A 17464-nucleotide genomic window follows, 5' to 3' on the forward strand; every position below is an offset into this window, starting at 1 on the left:
ATCAGTTTCTTTTGCCTGGCTAATTTACAGACATTCCTTTGGAAAAGGGCCCATTTTTCCCTCAGAATGGCTGCAAAGAAACCAAGAATGCTCTTTCTCTAACACTTTTTTTTTTCCTTTTTAACATTTTCACAAAGTTTAGCTGCTTAATTCCCTCCAGCCTCTGCAGAGTTAACTTTTTTTTTTTTTACTCTTTCTCTTTGTAATTATGCCTGGGGGTGCCATACATAGGACCTTCTCCCCCTTTACCTGCCTCCCTCCAGCCTCTGCAGAGTTAACTTTTTCACTCTTTTTGTATTCCTGGAGTGCCTCTTTCACTATTTTCAGCTGGCTTTGGGTATTTGTAGCCAGCACCTTCCAATTGTCTGCTCCCTTTTCCGTTTGTGCCTTTTCCTCTTTACATGAAGACAAGCGGAGGGAAGAATCCTTACATGCCTCCCACAACAACCAAATTGCTGCTGCATCTCTTTTGGCAGCACTAGAAGGTTTGTATATGAGGATATACTGAGCCAATCTATCCTCTAGGTCCGAAATAGTGCAGAGATCAGCTAGGGCTTGTTTAGTCCAAGGACTGTGCCCAAATTTTTGAAGGTTTTGTTTAAAAGGTGTAATTTCTTTAACAAAAGGTGAGGTTGGAGTTCCTTCTGACTCCATTCCTCCCTCTGGTACTGGCTTACCCTGTTTTCTTTTAAACATCTTAACATGGATATTTCAATCTCTTTGTCACTGCTGGTATTACTTAGCAAGTGACACAGCCTAGATTCTGAAATCATAGCTTAATCTATGCGTTTTTCCCCTGCTACCTTCCCGGAGGCCAGCAGGTCCCCTGCTACCTTCCCGGAGGCCAGCAGGTCTGGTTAACCTATTTCTCCCTGCTACCTTCTCGGAGGCCAGCCGGTCCGGTTAACCTGTTCTTCCCTGCTACCTTCTCGGAGGCCAGCAGGTCCCCTGCTACCTTCTCGGAGGCCAGCAGGTCTGGTTTAATCTGTTTTCCCTGCTACCTTCTCGGAGGCCAGCAGGTCTAGTTTAATCTGTTCTTCCCTGCTACCTTCTCGGAGGCCAGCAGGTCCCCTGCTACCTTCTCGGAGGCCAGCAGGTCTGGTTTAATCTGTTTTTCCTGCTACCTTCTCGGAGGCCAGCAGGTCCCCTGCTACCTTCTCGGAGGCCAGCAGGTCTGGTTAACCTAATAGAAATGCCTAGCTCACTAGAGCTGGCGGTGTGCACACCAATATTTACAATAACTGAGGTTTTTTACCAATATTCCCCCTTTCGCAATTCTCCACCAAAATGTTGTACCAATAAATTAAAAACCAGCAGGATCTTATTAAAGGGAAAAAGGCAAAATACCACATTTATTGTGAATACAGAAAGAATCATAGTAAGCAGTTAGTTATAGCTATAACATTCCATTCAATCTCATATTTATTCACACATTCACTCATATACACACACACACACAGGTTCTGCAAGGTTGTTATCATAGTTACCAGCCTTAGAGTTGCTCATGCCAAGCCACTGGCCAGGTGGCCTGGACATGAGGAGGGAGCAGGGCCTTGTCAGATGCTCATCTGATGCTCCTGGAAGTTGGTTTGCAGAATCAGACCCCAAAGTTCTCACTTTTTAAGAGTCTATTTTTATAGGAATTTCTTCCTATGCCAGTCTATGGGAATTGCTTCATCATGCTGTTGCTGAATCAATCAGCAGATAGCACATTCCTGACGGCTCCAAGAAGTTATCTTGTTCTTTGGTTCTCCCATTCTTGAGGCTGTTGGGTGGATTCCAGTCTGCCCTCCGGGGGTCCTCTGGTTATTTCCACTTGACGCCTTCTTCAGCCGATGGACACTGGATTCTTAGGCTGGCACCTCCCTGATCATTCAGTTGTTATCCACACCAAGCATCCGTCCACATACATCCTCTATCTCTATTTTAATCACAATTGTTAATACAACAAAAGGGCGGGGAGTCTCTGGGTGCTGTTTCTGTTGTTAGAGTATTGCTTTGAGTCTCTGTGAATTGCTTTGAGAACAGATTCTGTCTTAGAATGTACTAACACAATTAGCAGCTTGCAAGTTTCACACATAGAGGGAGAGAAACAGTACCAAAACCCAAGAGACCTCTTAATTAGTAATACCCTGGAATTTAAACTATGGGGAATCAAACTCATTTGTGATTTTAATACAGAACTTCTTTAATATGATCCAACAGCATATTCAGAGATCTGTCCTGGAGGGACTTCACGAATAGAAACTAAGTTTTGAAACATTAAAATGAGCAGAACAAAATGCCACCACTTGTAATTACTTCAATTGCTGGAGCTAAAGGCTGAGTTTTCAACTTGAATGAGAAGGAAAGATGTGGATACACAGGAAGTCAGGCTAGATAATCTAGTGATCCCTTCTGGCCTTAAAACACAGTTTCATTCACTTCAGCTTCACTGAGCATTCAATCATGGAATTAAACTTTTACAAAAAGAGTTCATGTTCCATGGGTGGGGACAGTTTTCATCATGACCAAATTGACACATGCTATAAAGATTATAGTGAAAAGGTATAGTGCAACTAAACTTCTATCTTGTGCTAGAGATGCCCAATTGCTATTTTAATTTTTTTCCATTCCATCTCTTCTTCTCCAGGTTTTGCTACTATAACTGACCTTCCTGCTTAGATCATGAGAAGATGTAACATACAATTTAGAACGCCATTTTAATGTCATTTGTGTTCACAATTATTATTTGTAAGTGTAATTACAGAATTCTTCAAACGACAACTTGATTTTTCCTTTCCTCTGAGAGAGTCCTCCATTAGGGCAACCAATAGTGAAAGTTATTCATGTAATTTTTAAAAGGATATTTTCTCCCGTCTGCCGGATCATCTAGTCGGACCACCTATGCAGCACAGGCTACGAGTATCCCCACACTAAACCCAGCAACAGAAATTAGTCCAAGGTATTACCAGCCCTCAGGAAACTAAGCTACTATGTGCCACAGGCAGAGGATAGGAAGGACCAAGATGGACCAATCCTCAAGGCCCCTGAAATGGGAGGAAACTGATTAAGTGAGATGAACCTAGATGATCCTGACAAGAAACCTGCACTGCATCCTGGAGAGGATGGAAAAAATCCCCAGAGTTGCTACCAATCCGACCTGTTGGAATATTCTTTTCTGACTCCACATATGGCAATCAACTACTCCCTGAACAGGTGACATTTCATTGCACCACCAAACCCCTATGAATACCTAGCAGCGTGCCATCTGTAGTAAGAGATGGACTGTACACACTGCAAATGATGGGTCCTGTTGCATGTGTTCGTTGTAGAGCTAGACCCCCCTTTATGCCACCTTTCTGCCTCCTCGCTAGATCAGTCTCATATCTCCTAATTGTGGGTCACTTCTTCTGTAGGAGATACAATCCTCTGCAAAAGTGGATATTTCATCAAAATATTACATAGTAAATTCAACTGTCCTCTGATGCGATATTATACCCACATTGGAGAGTAATGCAATTACTTAAGTATGAAACAGAGGGATTTTGGCCATGATTTAAGTGTAAATTGCAGTAGTGGAGTCACTACTGATATCTCTCTATAATCATATTCATACAGGGGGCTGGGACTAATCTTTCACCCTCAAAAGTAGAAACTTCTTGCACTTAAGACAAAAAGAGACCTACTTTGCCAACATTAGTTAGGTCCCTGATCCTCTCTGCAGCCAGCCCTGGAGGGCAATATCATTCACACAAAGGCACTACACCCTGCAAAATTCTGTTTACAAGGTAGAAGTATCTCCTTCTCCACACAAAAAAGCCCAAACACTTAAAAAACATACTACCTTTCCCCAGACACAGCACCTTTATGGAAAAATCTTATTAAATTTGCCATTCTATAAAATGTTTAAATCAACCATACAATTCTTGCAGCTGAGCTAGAACTCTCTGTTACACTCTATAGGGTTTTGGAGTGACTTTTATCGAAGCCTATTTATTTTCTATAGGCTCTCTTGTGTTTTTCCCCATTAATTGCTACAAAACCATTCTAAAAGGCAGCGTTAGTGTGTTCTAGTCCTACATAGAGAGAAATCTCCTCAAGGTTTTTGTTGTCTGTTCTTCAAGATTTAGGGACCAGATTCTACCTTCTTTGTTCACATTGAGATACTTTACTCTCATGAGACCACATACAGATTAAGCACTAATCAACATAAGTAAGAGTTCAATTCCTTTTCTCTGTTACTGACTGGGAAAAAAAAAAGTGTTCAGAAAGATTTCACTATTTACAACCCTTGTTGTTTTGGTATTCTGTCCATCTCTCAAAGCAATGGGACTAACTTGTATTCCATTAGCCCTTTTCTATGTGCAGAAAAGATAGCTTTACCACTACTCAGTCTGAGATGGATGTTCCCTTGGGCACACTGAAAATTTCTTGGAGACTTCTCATGCTAGGTCCATCAAATTGGTTTCATTCACTTCTGGATATAAATGAATCTGGCTTGCTTTCAGCATACACATGTTCTCAATGAAATTATATAATCTGAGCCACTAGCATGCACTCCTAAAGAAGACAGATGCAGCTGAAGAGGAAATGTTTTCAATCTTTGAGTATTTTAGTTCAGTATTTTTTTTAATGTATATTTGCTTTGCCATAGCACAGCTGGAGTTAATTCTGACTTTCAGTAACAATCTAACACAAAACTCATGCTTGTTTTAGTGGGATAATGCAAGATACTTCTGAAATCTTACCTGATAATTCAAAGCTGACTAGTTTCCGAGATTGTTGAGTTGCAGAAGCACCTTCATCCATGCCATCCACCCCCATCTAAAGAGGGAGAAAAAAAATGAAGCATATCATGGCATTTTTCATTTGTTTTTGTATGTTCATGAGGATGGTTATGAAGTACTCAGGAGAAAAATATTACCCATAGACAAAGCTATAATCTGAAGACACCAGTACTTGTTTCTGTCCACCCCAAATTCCCTGGAATTTCGCAAATACTGACAACTGTCTGTGCTATGTAGGGTCAATATTGCAATACTGAGAATATTCTGAACATACTAATACATTATTATTAGGTGTGTGGAAGGTATTAACTGGAGAAAGCGAAAGTTCTTCTTCCTCATAGGTTTTTGTGTCTTCTCAAAAAATCAATAGCGCAAATTGGCATCTTATACATAAGCATGAACTAACCACAGACACTGTGCAGTAAGTAGTTCCATGTACCATTTATTACCTAAACACAAAATACATGGCTTACTGAGGGCAATCAAAATATTTAACATCTATGTGACAAAATAAGGCACATCAGATTTCTAACTATGGCATTGATCTGAAAGCCATGCTCATACTTGGGAAACTTTCCCTGAGGTTTATTTCTACTTTCCCTGATAAGGGCTTTTTTTGTTTGTTTTTGTAAGTTTCACTTCTTAGAAAAAAATCTGCCCCATTGCCTCCTTCACAAGTGGAGTTTTTGCAAATGCATCAGTAGGAGGAGCTTGCCTTTTTTCCCCAAGAGTGACATGTATCCAGCTAAACAACCCATCACAAATCATGGACTATTAGGGTATGTCTACACTGCAGCTGGGAGGGAGCCTCCCAGACCGGGCAGAGAGACTTGTGCTAGCTCCACTCAAGCTAGTGCACTAAAAACAGCAGTGTGGCTGTTGCAACACAGGGGGCAGCTCAAACTAGCCACCCAAGTCCAAGCCCACTTGACCTTCTTGGACTGAGCTTGGATGGCTAGCCCATGCCACTCCCCGCGCCGCAACATCCATACTGGTATTTTTAGCGCACTAGCTCGAGAGGAGCTAGCACAAGTCTGTCTATCCACACTAGGAGGCATGCTCCTAGCTTCAGTGTAAGACATACTCTTACTTTTCGAATCAATTGAAAATATAGGGTTTGTGTTTCAGGACAAACGGTTCCAAAAGGAGGCACAGCACTCTCATCCAGCAGGGAAAAGACAATGAATTGCTAGGATAAGGTGAAGACAACCTGTGGAAATGCTTACCAGATTGTAAGTCTGATAAAGCTTGATATCTGGACACACTGTAGGGTGTACACTGGGGGTATCTCTAATAAAATAGAGTGTTACCAAAGTGATTTTATATTTAAAAAGAGAAAAATATGTTGAGGATATATGCATGTAAATTAAGGGTATAAAAAAAGATACACAATAGAAAAACTATTAAGTGGTCTGTTTCCAAGAATATAAATCATAGTTGGGGTGTAAAACACTGAGAAAGATACTGGCAGTCTGGCTGCATTTAGCCATATGTTAAATCTGTGAAAGATAAGACACCTCTTTACATCAAGACTGGATAGCTTTCTAAAAATGAAGCTATTACTCAAACAGAAGTGACAGGCTTGATATAGGAGTTACTGGATGAGGTTCAGCGGCCAGGAATTCAGACTACATGATTGTAATAGCCTCTGCTGGCCTTAACATCTTTAATCCGTGAAGAAACTCAGCTTTGCCTTAATATAAAAAGTGTAATGGCGGTCTTTTACAATTTTTTTTGTAAACAAACAAATATTGCGATCTCATCTGTTAATCTGACTGCCATGCCAATCATCATGGAATGTATCTGCACACTAAAGCAGCGCAAACACAAAACAAGACTAAGCGGTGAGAATTAATCAGCATCTGAAGTTTAAGAATTTCCTCATTAGCAAAATTCTGACATTTAGCAGAATATGTAGCAAAGATGAAGAAACAGCAGTGAAAGAAAAAGCGATGACAATCATGTCTGAGGTCTCCATTGGCCTTGAGTCTCTTCAGAAAGGATGCACAGTGACAGAAATTTACATTGTTCACATCTCAGCATATTTCATTTTGCATAAGTACAATATTCACGATTCACCGTTTCTCATGCAATAACATTTCTCAATATAGTGTTCTGCATTCTGTCACGTGCCTATTGACTATGAAATTGTTATTCCAAATGACTTCATAAGGGTAAGTCACCTGTGACACCATGCAGCAGAATGACCTGGTCTTCCATGGACAATAGGTTAACTCCATCTCAGCTTCCTCTATCCTTTGCAAAGGTGCTTGGAAAGCAGAGAGCGGTATATATATCTTTGGGACAGTTGGGCTGAACAGCAAGGGTCATAAGAACTGTGGAGTTTTCAGGGGTTGTTTTTTGGGGGGGGGGGGGGGTGGAGGGCTGTTAACTTATATTGATTTCTTGTTCCAAACATTCTTCATTAAGAAAAAGTCCTCACGGATTCTGTGTATATTTTTTCTGAGGCGTCCTTCCATCAGATAGGACCACATTATCATACTAATAAATCATGGCAACAAACTATCCACATGACTGATACTTTTTTTTTTTAAACAGAAAAAATGCCTCCATTCAATTCAATGATTATAAAAGTAAAAATACATCCATGTTACAGCAGCTTCACTGCAATGGAATTTACATCAAGGCTGGCACTTTGCAGGCATATAATCCAACACAATAACAATGATATACAATCTTGAATACCCACATCTTTCACCTATTCATTGTATATACCCACACTGTACAGACCTCCTTAAAAAGGAGGAGTGCAAGATCAAGAAAATACTAAGGACACGGAATAAATTACAACTTTCAGTATCCGCAACTGTACAATCACCAGAGGATTATCTGGCTACACATTATATTACTAAATAAATTAACAAAATGTACTGTGGAATATTATGTAAACTGGGTACATAGAGTGATAAACTGAAATAAGTATAATACAAAGTTGGGAAGCCTTGCAGTGCATATAATAATGCATTTATTTAACAGAACTGAATTATTTATTTTAAACGATTAAAACTATTTACTTTAAATAGTCAGTATTTCACAAGAGAGTGTTCAGCACTGGGATAAATAGTTTGATGTTGAGAAGAAAATCTAAGTCTACTGCACTACAAGATGCTTAAGGAGTAGTCATGAGAATTCAATTATTTTCAGGTATTACCAGGAATTTTTCCATCTACCCTTGTAATTTCCATTTTAATCAGTAGGCAACTCTCAGTAGTTCTACCTACTTTTAATAAGTAATTAACAGTCCAATAAATTGGAGTTTTAGTCATCTCAAGCTTGAGATATGGGTAAACCCAAACTCAGAAAAGGTATGTTTTACATATATAGAGAGGTTTAGATTGAGGGAAGCTATTCATGTTTCTCCTTAGTACATCTCTCCACAGGAAATAACTCAGCATGCACATAGAATCATGGCCAGTCTTTTCAGTTTGTTACGTCAGCATAGCTATGAAATAGCTGTAAGCAGGATGTGCACTGAATTGTAGGTATCGCCAAACAAATGAGCATCAAGAATTGCTTACTATCGCAACAAATAACTTGCTAGAGCAGAGTTTATTCAGGACACATGCAAAAAACATGCATGTGATAGCACTGACTGTCTTGATCTTGAAAGGTGCCAACTGCTGCTCTGCAAGATGCTGAAGACTGTAAACTCCCATTGGAGATGCTTAACACCTTGCAGGATTAGGCTCAAGCCATGCAGTTCCCAAAATATTATCAAACAGTTCACTGTGTTTAGATGTATGCTCTATGGGATTCTCCCATATTTCCTATTCTGTTGTTAAGGGTTTTCTGTCCATGCTGTACTACAGCAAACTCACTTATCAACCAATTAACAGAAGGTCCTACTTAATAGAAAAATTACATTCACCAAATGACTTCACACTGGATTTAATACAATTGCATCCACTTACTACCAAGTGTCATTAAACAGGCTCCTGTTTGTTTTCTTTTAAACCCCTGGTTTTCTGTCCCAAAAAGCATTTAATGTTGATTATTGTGTGCGTCTCAAGAGAGTTCTCTGTATTTTGACTAAATACGTAATCTACAAATGAAAACTCAATTTAGTGCATTTTGCTTAGTTGTATAGTTGTGTGCGGCCAAAAATTATGTAAATCTGACTGGACTGAAATACAGTTCAGTTGTATGCAGTGACTAACAATGGTGTCATGGAGGTTCCACATTTAACGTGTCTTCTTTTCTGTTAGGTGTGCATAGTTCACAAAAAAAAATATTTCTAACTAACCAGGTTTTCCATCTCAACTTAGTATCTGAGAGTGAAACTGGGCTGTTTTCAGTATCTTGTACAGAGATACTGAAGAACAAATTATTCCCCTAGTGTACACCTGTGCAGTCCTATTGTCTTCAGATAACTTCTTCAGTTGCAACAGTGTACTCTCATTAGATTTCAATAGCAGTGCACAATTAGAACTGAGAATATAATGTAGCTTTTTCCATGTAATTTTAAATTAAGAGGTTGCAGACTTAAAAAAGTGATAGTAGTAGTAGGTTGTCATCCTCTGTGCAGGCCAGACTCTAGAGGAAGATAAGGCAAACATTTGCCAGTGAGCTAATTTGAAGACAGGAAAATTTAATACCAAGATGAACATGTTTCAGAGTAGCAGCTGTGTTAGTCTGTATTCGCAAAAAGAAAAGGAGTACTTGTGGCACCTTAGAGACTAACCAATTTATTTGAGCATAAGCTTTTGTGAGCTACAGCTCACTTCATTGGATGCATTCAGTGGAAAATACAGTGGGGAGACTTATATACATAGAGAACATGAAACAATGGGTGTTACCATACACACTGTAACGAGAGTGATCACTTAAGGTGAGCTATTACCAGCAGGAGAGCGGGGGAGAAAAAACCTTTTGTAGTGATAATCAAGGTGGGCCATTTCCAGCAGTTGACAAGAACGTCTGAGGAACAGTGTGTGTGTGTGTGTGTGGGGGGGGGGGGGGGTTAGAAGAATAAACATGGGGAAATAGTTTTACTTTGTGTAATGACCCATCCACTCCCAGTCTTTATTCAAGCCTAAGTTAATTGTATCCAGTTTGCAAATTAATTCCAACTCAGCAGTCTCTCGTTGGAATCTGTTTCTGAAGTTTTTTTGTTGAAGAATTGCAACTTTTAGGTCTGTAATCGAGTGACCAAAGAGACTGAAGTGTTCTCCGACTGGTTTTTGAATGTTATAATTCTTGACGTCTGATTTGTGTCCATTTATTCTTTTACGTAGAGACTGTCCAGTTTGACCAATGTACATGGCAGAGGGGCACTGCTGCGCCCCCACACTGTTCCTCAGACGTTCTTGTCAACTGCTGGAAATGGCCCACCTTGATTATCACTACAAAAGGTTTTTTCTCCCCCACTCTCCTGCTGGTAATAGCTCACCTTAAGTGATCACTCTCGTTACAGTGTGTATGGTAACACCCATTGTTTCATGTTCTCTATGTATATAAATCTCCCCACTGTATTCTCCACTGAATGCATCCAATGAAGTGAGCTGTAGCTCACAAAAGCTTATGCTCAAATAAATTTGTTAGTCTCTAAGGTACAACAGGTACTCCTTTTCTTTTTACTAAGATGAACGAATCCTGGGTTCTACTCCAAGTTCAAAAGGGAACATGCTTTAGTGATTACAGATCTTTCTGCCCTGTTTCCCCCTCCCTGCTTCTTCCCCTGGTCCCTCTACCTATCCTTGACCCAGTCCTCCCTGACCACTTGTCCCAGCCCCCTCCAAACCCAACTCATTGTCCCAGTCTCAGCCCTCCCATATTCGGCTCCACATCCCAGTCCCCCCTTCTACTGAGCATGTGTGAACTGAGATTTTCAAAGGCTCATGACTTGGCCAAATTTCTGTGGATTTCTACAGGGATGGCAAAAAGGCACTTCTGCTAAACTTCAGGTCATTGTGCTTCTCAACAACACAACTGTTTTGCCCATGCTAAATATATGTATTTCCTAACCTAATTCTGAGGAAAAGTTACACTGTTTTGGCTCATACTTTCTAAAAAGATTCAGCCTGAGGTAGATACACAGTATGAAAAATCTCAGCCCAACCAGTTAAAGTTTGTCAAAGTTATAAGCAATTGAAAAAAAAGTCTTATAATGAAAAGTATTGAGCAACCTTAACAAGAGTCATCACTTCTATGCAGCCTATAATACAACTGGATTGCATCAGGTAAAATCACAAAAATCCCAGTTAATGGCAAAACTCGGAGATTGCAGTTGATATTAAGTGGGTATGACTGACAGGTTAAATCATCTCTTTACAGATAAATTACAAACTGATATAAAGGCTCCACTTACCATCACAGCGGGGTTTTTCACAGTGATACATGGGGTAGTAGCTCGCAGGGCTCCACTAATACCATGGTAGTATTTAAAACAGATCTTTATTTCAGCTGGGAAAACAAACAAACACACACACTCATGTGGAATCCATACATTGATAATGTGGGACAAAACAGTGGTAGCCCCATGCTTTGGAAAACTCAGCAGAAACTCAACTGAATCGTAGTTCACTTTTCTGGAAGTGAGCGATGGGCTGTTTCACCAACATTATTTATTAATCTATCCCATCTCCAGTATAATGGCATTTCAATGAAAGTTATGATCTATATGTCCTCTCAAATTCTGGAAACATGAAAATCTTTCCTTCTTAAAGAGGAAAGAGCCAAATTCCAAAATCGCTTCAAAGCCAGTAAAAACCTGGTGGCCCATTCACAATAATCACTTGGTAAGAAAGATAATAAATTTCAGCATGTGGTTTTGTCCACATGAAAGCACCAGCCTAGACAGATATTGACCTGCTTTTTATACATCTTCTGGAGCCAAATAACAGGGAGACAAGATCACTGAATAATGTATTTAGTATTGGCATTGACCTGTGAAGGGAGCTCCATTTTACTCTAAAAAATAAAGGTGAATTAAAATCACTTAAGATCTTCATCAGATCTAGAAATAGATTTCTTGCAATGCAAGAGACTATATTGTATTGCATGCAAGCTGTTTTATGCTTAAACTATTTTGTCATGTAACTGCTAAATCCTGGAAATGATATAGCCCTAGATATAGCTACTTTTCAACATTTGGTCAGTTTAATTGAGGATATTTTCTATCTTGATATTTTATGCAATAATTAAGGAACTGACTATTTGGCTTCTCAAGGGGAAAATATTATACAAATATGCTTAGATAATACATTAATGTTTTTAGATCACAGTAAAAAGTGCCAGCATGCATTATACTGCGATGAAAATTTAAGCAAGAGGTAAAAGCTGAGGCTCTGCCAAAATTGCATATGAAAACTTTTTAAATTTTTTAAAATGTGGATACTGTTCTGGAATACAGAATGATTATTAATTCTACAATAACTGTGGTTATCCAAGAATCAGTGTGGATCCCACTGTAGGTGTGCATCCGCCTCATGCAAATCAGAGCAAAGAATTCTGAATAGCAGTGCATGCAGGACCACCCATGTACCCTGTGTCTCCTTGTGCTCTTGTATGAGGACAGAAAGGTTGGGGCAGCCACAGTCCTCCTTCAGTTCCCTTCGAATTCTAACCCCAAGATTGCCGAGGGCTCTGAAACATGGGGATGGAGGATAGGGCGTGGGATCCACACTGTCTACAACACCTCAAAAAAAACACAGTTACTGTAGGGTAAGTAACTGTTCTTTCTTCAAGTGAAAATACATAGAGTTTAAAGTCAGAAGTCATCTAGTCTGACCTCTTGTATATTACACGCCATTGAATTTCACCTACTTATCCCTGTACTGAGCCCAATAAGTTACGGATTATTCAAACGCAAGTTGTAATTGACTAAAGCATCTCTTTTCCAGAAAGGCACCCAATCTTGATTTGAAGACACCAAGAAATTGAGAATCCACCACTCCCCTTGTAGTTTGTTCCGGGGATTAATCACCATCACCGTTAAAAATGTATGCCTGATTTCCAATTCGAATTTGGCTGGTTTCAGCTTCCAGCCACTGGTTCTTATTATGCACTTCTCTGCTCGATTAAAGAGCTCATTAGTACTTGTTATTTTCTCCCCATGAAAGTATTTACACACCATAATCAAGTCACCTGAATTTGAAAAACTAAAGAGGTATTGTACTTCAGCTATAACAGTGTGGAGGCCCTTCAGCACCGTAGGTACAGATCCTCTTGTGAATGGGGGGGAGGGGCACTCTTTCACAGCACTATTTACTGACAAAAATCCCTTAGGAAGGGACTAAAAGACAACACTGGTCAATGTGCCCCCAACATGAATGCACAGCACTTACGATAAAACAGATAGTCTCACCAGCTGGAAAATTGAGAGAACTCATGTTGAAATTAAACTGGTCAGAGAAAAAAGTTTCTAACTGATGGGGCCAGCCTTAGATCTACTGATATCAAGAACAAAGATATTTTTGATGCTCCTTGTTTTCTCCTCCACCCTCTTCCCCTATATTTCTCTCATCTGTTTCCTTCTACTGTCTTCCCCTACCAGCTCTTTCTCTCTAGCCCCTACACCATTATGTTATTGGCTTTAAACAGATATAATAGATTTCACATGCAAATGACTTGATTATTCCACAATCCTTACTGAATGCCCACTCATGGCTTACAAGGGTTCATATTACTGTTCTGAGTGAAGGCCAAGTATATTTACCCAGGGAGCTTAAGGTTGAATCCCTGTTCCACATACATCCATGGATCTGTGCCTCCTTTATCATATACATAAAATGGGGCTTGTAAAGATCCTTGGATAGACTAAGTGCAAAATATTATTATACACAATCATCTACATTGCATATTAAGCTACAGTTCAGCAAAGCACTTATGTACATGCTTGATTTTTAGCACAAGTAGTCCTATTGTCTGTTTTGTCTTAGTGAGATTATGGAGATTTGCCATATGTTGTGTAAATGAAACAAAAGATGATAAAAGTTTAGGTTGATTCTCAAAAAGAAAAAGGCGTACTTGTGGCACCTTAGAGACTAATCAATTTATTTGAGCATAAGCTTTTGTGAGCTACAGCTCACTTCATCGGATGCATCCAATGAAGTGAGCTGTAGCTCACGAAAGCTTATGCTCAAATAAATTGGTTAGTCTCTAAGGTGCCACAAGTACTCCTTTTCTTTTTGCGAATACAGACTAACACAGCTGCTACTCTGAAACCTAGGTTGATTCTGAGACTTTCAAAAATAGTGGTTAAAGGCAACAGATTTAAAAACAAAACAAAAAAAAAATGTAACAAGAAAATTTCTAAGGAATCCCAAACCATCTTCAGCAGAATACTGAATGCTGCTAGAAACAGTTTATAAATAGTTTGGGGACAACAATCACGCAGAAATGAGATAAACAGTCCCCAGATGGAACAATTAAAGGACATTGAATTACATAATAGCAGAACAGCATTCCAGGGTTCTGGAGGTGCCATGTCATTCTCTTCATTAATCAAAGCTAATTCAGAATTCTGCTGCTTAATTATTTCCAACATACTCTAAACCTCCTAATTCTGAGGTGACCCTGATGGGATTGAGAAATATTAAGATATTTATCTTGCATTTTCTCTGGTCTTGATTCTGTCACCCTTACTCATTTTGAGTTCATAGACTATCAGGGTTGGAAGGGACCTCAGGAGGCCATCTAGTCCAACCCCTTGCTCAAAGCAGGACCAATCCCCAATGTTTGCCCCAGATCCCTAAATGGCCCCCCCAAGGATTGAACTCACAACTGTAGGTTTAGCAGGCCAATGCTCAAACCACTGGGCTATCTCTCCCCCCACAAATAGTCCCATTAATTTCTTGTAAAGTAAGGTATGCAAACAAGAGTCAGGCCCTTAGAATTTAGGGGGTTAAATGAGAAAAAAATAGGAATATTAAAATTAAAATGCATACAAGTGATGAATATTTGATAGTCATCTTGCAACAAATATTCTTGGTCAAAACTTCTTCTCATTGATGTAACTTTATGAAAACACTGAACTTTGCATTCTTATATCTCCTAACAATGCCTTCCCCCCCATCCCTGCCAATTAGCCTTAGCAGTAATCCTCAAGGATTTATGGTATGCTGAGTTCAGCTTTTAAAACAAATATAAAAAAAAAAAAAGATCTGAGTGGAAGGAATGGTCACAAAATTTTTTCAAATTCTACCTCTCACTAAGTGAAAAGAAGCCAAAAAATGTTTTTAAATCAAACTGAAAGGGAGATGATTGGAAAATGAGCTTTATTGACCCCAAGTACAGCAAGTTTTGATCTCAAAGAACTATTTTTGCCAAAGTTATAATTAGTTGAAAACAGAGCTTGCATAGAGACACCTTATATATCAACTCTGACTGTAACATCAGTACACCAGCATGATGCAGACAGTATACAAATGAACCATAAATATATGCATTATTACATTCATTGAACCTATCTCACACTCCGTTCAGGCCCCAAACTGAGATTCCTATCAGTACAAAATATAAATGGTCTATATGCACAGATGTTGAGCTAGAATGTTGTACTGCAGTGACAGTAGTAATTTACCCATAAATATCCCAGAGGTGATTGATGTGACAAGACTTGGAGTATCAGAAAAAATCCCAACAGCAGCTACCATGTGTTAGTGTTCAAGATTTAAATCTGTAGTATCAGCACAACAAATATATGCAAATCAATATATTTATAGAAATTTATTATAATACATTTCTATAATATTTATCGAAATAAAAATATGACATTAAAGCTAAAGTACTACTTTATGTAGGATTTTTCTTGGAGAGAAATTTTGATGTTAACATTCACCGGACTGAGATTACAGACAGTATAGTACATTATTACTTTAGAGCCCCAATCCACCAAGTGTTTACTTCTGAGAGTAATCTCATTGACTTCAATAGCCTTTGTCTATTGTATAAAGCTGAAGACAATGGAGTAAGCAGTATGCCCAGTGGCAAGTGTTCACAGGACTGGGCTTTTATTTTGTAGCCTCTTTCATACAAAATGATGGAGAAGTGAGATGCAAACACTATCAGTGGAAATGTCTGTTTACTAGCCCACTTGTTTGTGAACCCCTAGACTGACCTTGCTTTTTCTGCTCTTTCTTGGGAGGTAAAAGTAAAGCGCTTTCTCTCTCTGAGAGAAAGACATTTCTAATCATCTTTCTTATACTCTTGCTACAATAATTTCATATTCAGAGAGAATTGTTAATAAATCACCAGGTGGTTTTGATGACATTTGTAGATGCTCTAGTCAGTTCTACATTATAGGTGCAAAAATTAATTTTGTCGCAAAAGTCATATGGAGAGTCTGCAGAACAATTTTATGAACACAGAAAAGAAGGCTGGTTGAGTGATGTGGGCAGTAGCCTGGGACACATGGGTCAGTTCCTTGCTCTGCCACAGACATCTTGTGTGACCCTGGGCAAGTCACTTAGTCTCAACGTGCCTCAGTTCCCCATCTGTAAAATGGGAATAACAGCAGAACCCTACCCTACAGGATGTTATGAGGAAAAATATATTAGCAATTGTGAGATAATCAGATGTAATGGTAAGAGAGCATTACAAACAAAGAAAAATCAGAGCAGCAGCAACTTTTGCGGCAAACTGGGTCTCCTAATGTCTTACTCTGGCATTTCATTCTATTCTATTCTCTTTATGTGGACATGGAATGTCACTTGTGTATTTGGCAGTATATTTCAGGAATATTTAGGATCCCTAGAATGACAAAGATAAGGGATATTCTGGCTGTTCCCCAGTGTACAAAGTAGACAGGTTTTAAAAATAAAAATGATAAGAAAAAACACCAGACGAGACTGACTGCCTCCCTGCTGCTGTCCATTTTAACTGATAGTGTAGCAGATGGTAAAGGTCAAGCCCTGAAATAGTTTCATGGTATATCCAGTTCTCTACCTGCCTGGAGACTTTATTTCCCTAGTATCTGAAGCTGAAAAGCTGCTTCAGGACTGAACGCTCACGGTTTTGACAACAGAAATTTTTGGCATCCCTGAAAATGATTCTAGGTTTCATTAATTCTAGGTTTCAAGACACCCCATGGCAGCTGAAAGATATAATTCACTGTCCGTTCATGCTTGCAAATCTGTTCATCAGTAAAGAAAACCATAAACAAGATGGTAGCTACCATCTCGTCCGGGTTGGTCTCCCTGAACTTCCAACTCCCTGCCCCTTTACTCCATGAACTAACACTATCCTTCTATGGGAAGAAAACAGGATTTAGGAACTGCAGCAATGTAGGACCTGGGTCTCTAATCCCATGCTTTCAGAAAGGGAGGTTAGGGGTGCATTTTTTATGCCATTTCCCTCCATATCCCTTCCACTGAACATTCCTGCCCTCCAGTAGGGCATCATCAGGCCCATTTCACAGTGTTCACAAGATCACTGCTTTTCCTGAGTCACAACATTGATGTAGAGCAGACTACCATTATAAATCAGCTCCCTGGTGTGGAAACAGAAGCCCTTCGCCAAGTTCTGTTACATCTGCAACAATGCCAGACTCTGCTGGGCTGGGGACTGAAGGACCTGGTTTGAGCAGAACCCAGAACAACCTAATGGCATGATCCCCAGAGTGGACACTCAGAACCTTCAGTAACATTCCAAAGCATCTCAGAATGATTTGAATACATTACACTGTACCGTACCTGCACGATATTGCCACCAACTCAGAGGAGCACTCACTGAAC

At 39.4% G+C, this 17464-nt stretch overlaps 1 protein-coding gene across 2 annotated transcripts in view; it reads right to left on the minus strand.

Annotated features, from left to right (window-relative positions):
- The window catches only part of HECW2 (HECT, C2 and WW domain containing E3 ubiquitin protein ligase 2), a 256874-nt gene that overhangs the window by 94275 nt on the left and 145135 nt on the right, over window positions 1-17464 (minus strand). For both annotated transcript variants that reach the window (XM_074967801.1, XM_074967802.1), the window contains 2 exons: window positions 11098-11192; window positions 4731-4806 (listed from right to left, as the gene is read on the minus strand). In XM_074967801.1, coding sequence (XP_074823902.1) covers window positions 4731-4806; window positions 11098-11192 — 171 coding nt within the window. The remainder of the gene's footprint in view (window positions 1-4730; window positions 4807-11097; window positions 11193-17464) is intronic.

This window comes from Natator depressus, chromosome 11 (genome assembly GCF_965152275.1).
Source record: "Natator depressus isolate rNatDep1 chromosome 11, rNatDep2.hap1, whole genome shotgun sequence".
In the NCBI taxonomy this organism is placed as follows: Eukaryota; Metazoa; Chordata; order Testudines; family Cheloniidae; genus Natator; species Natator depressus.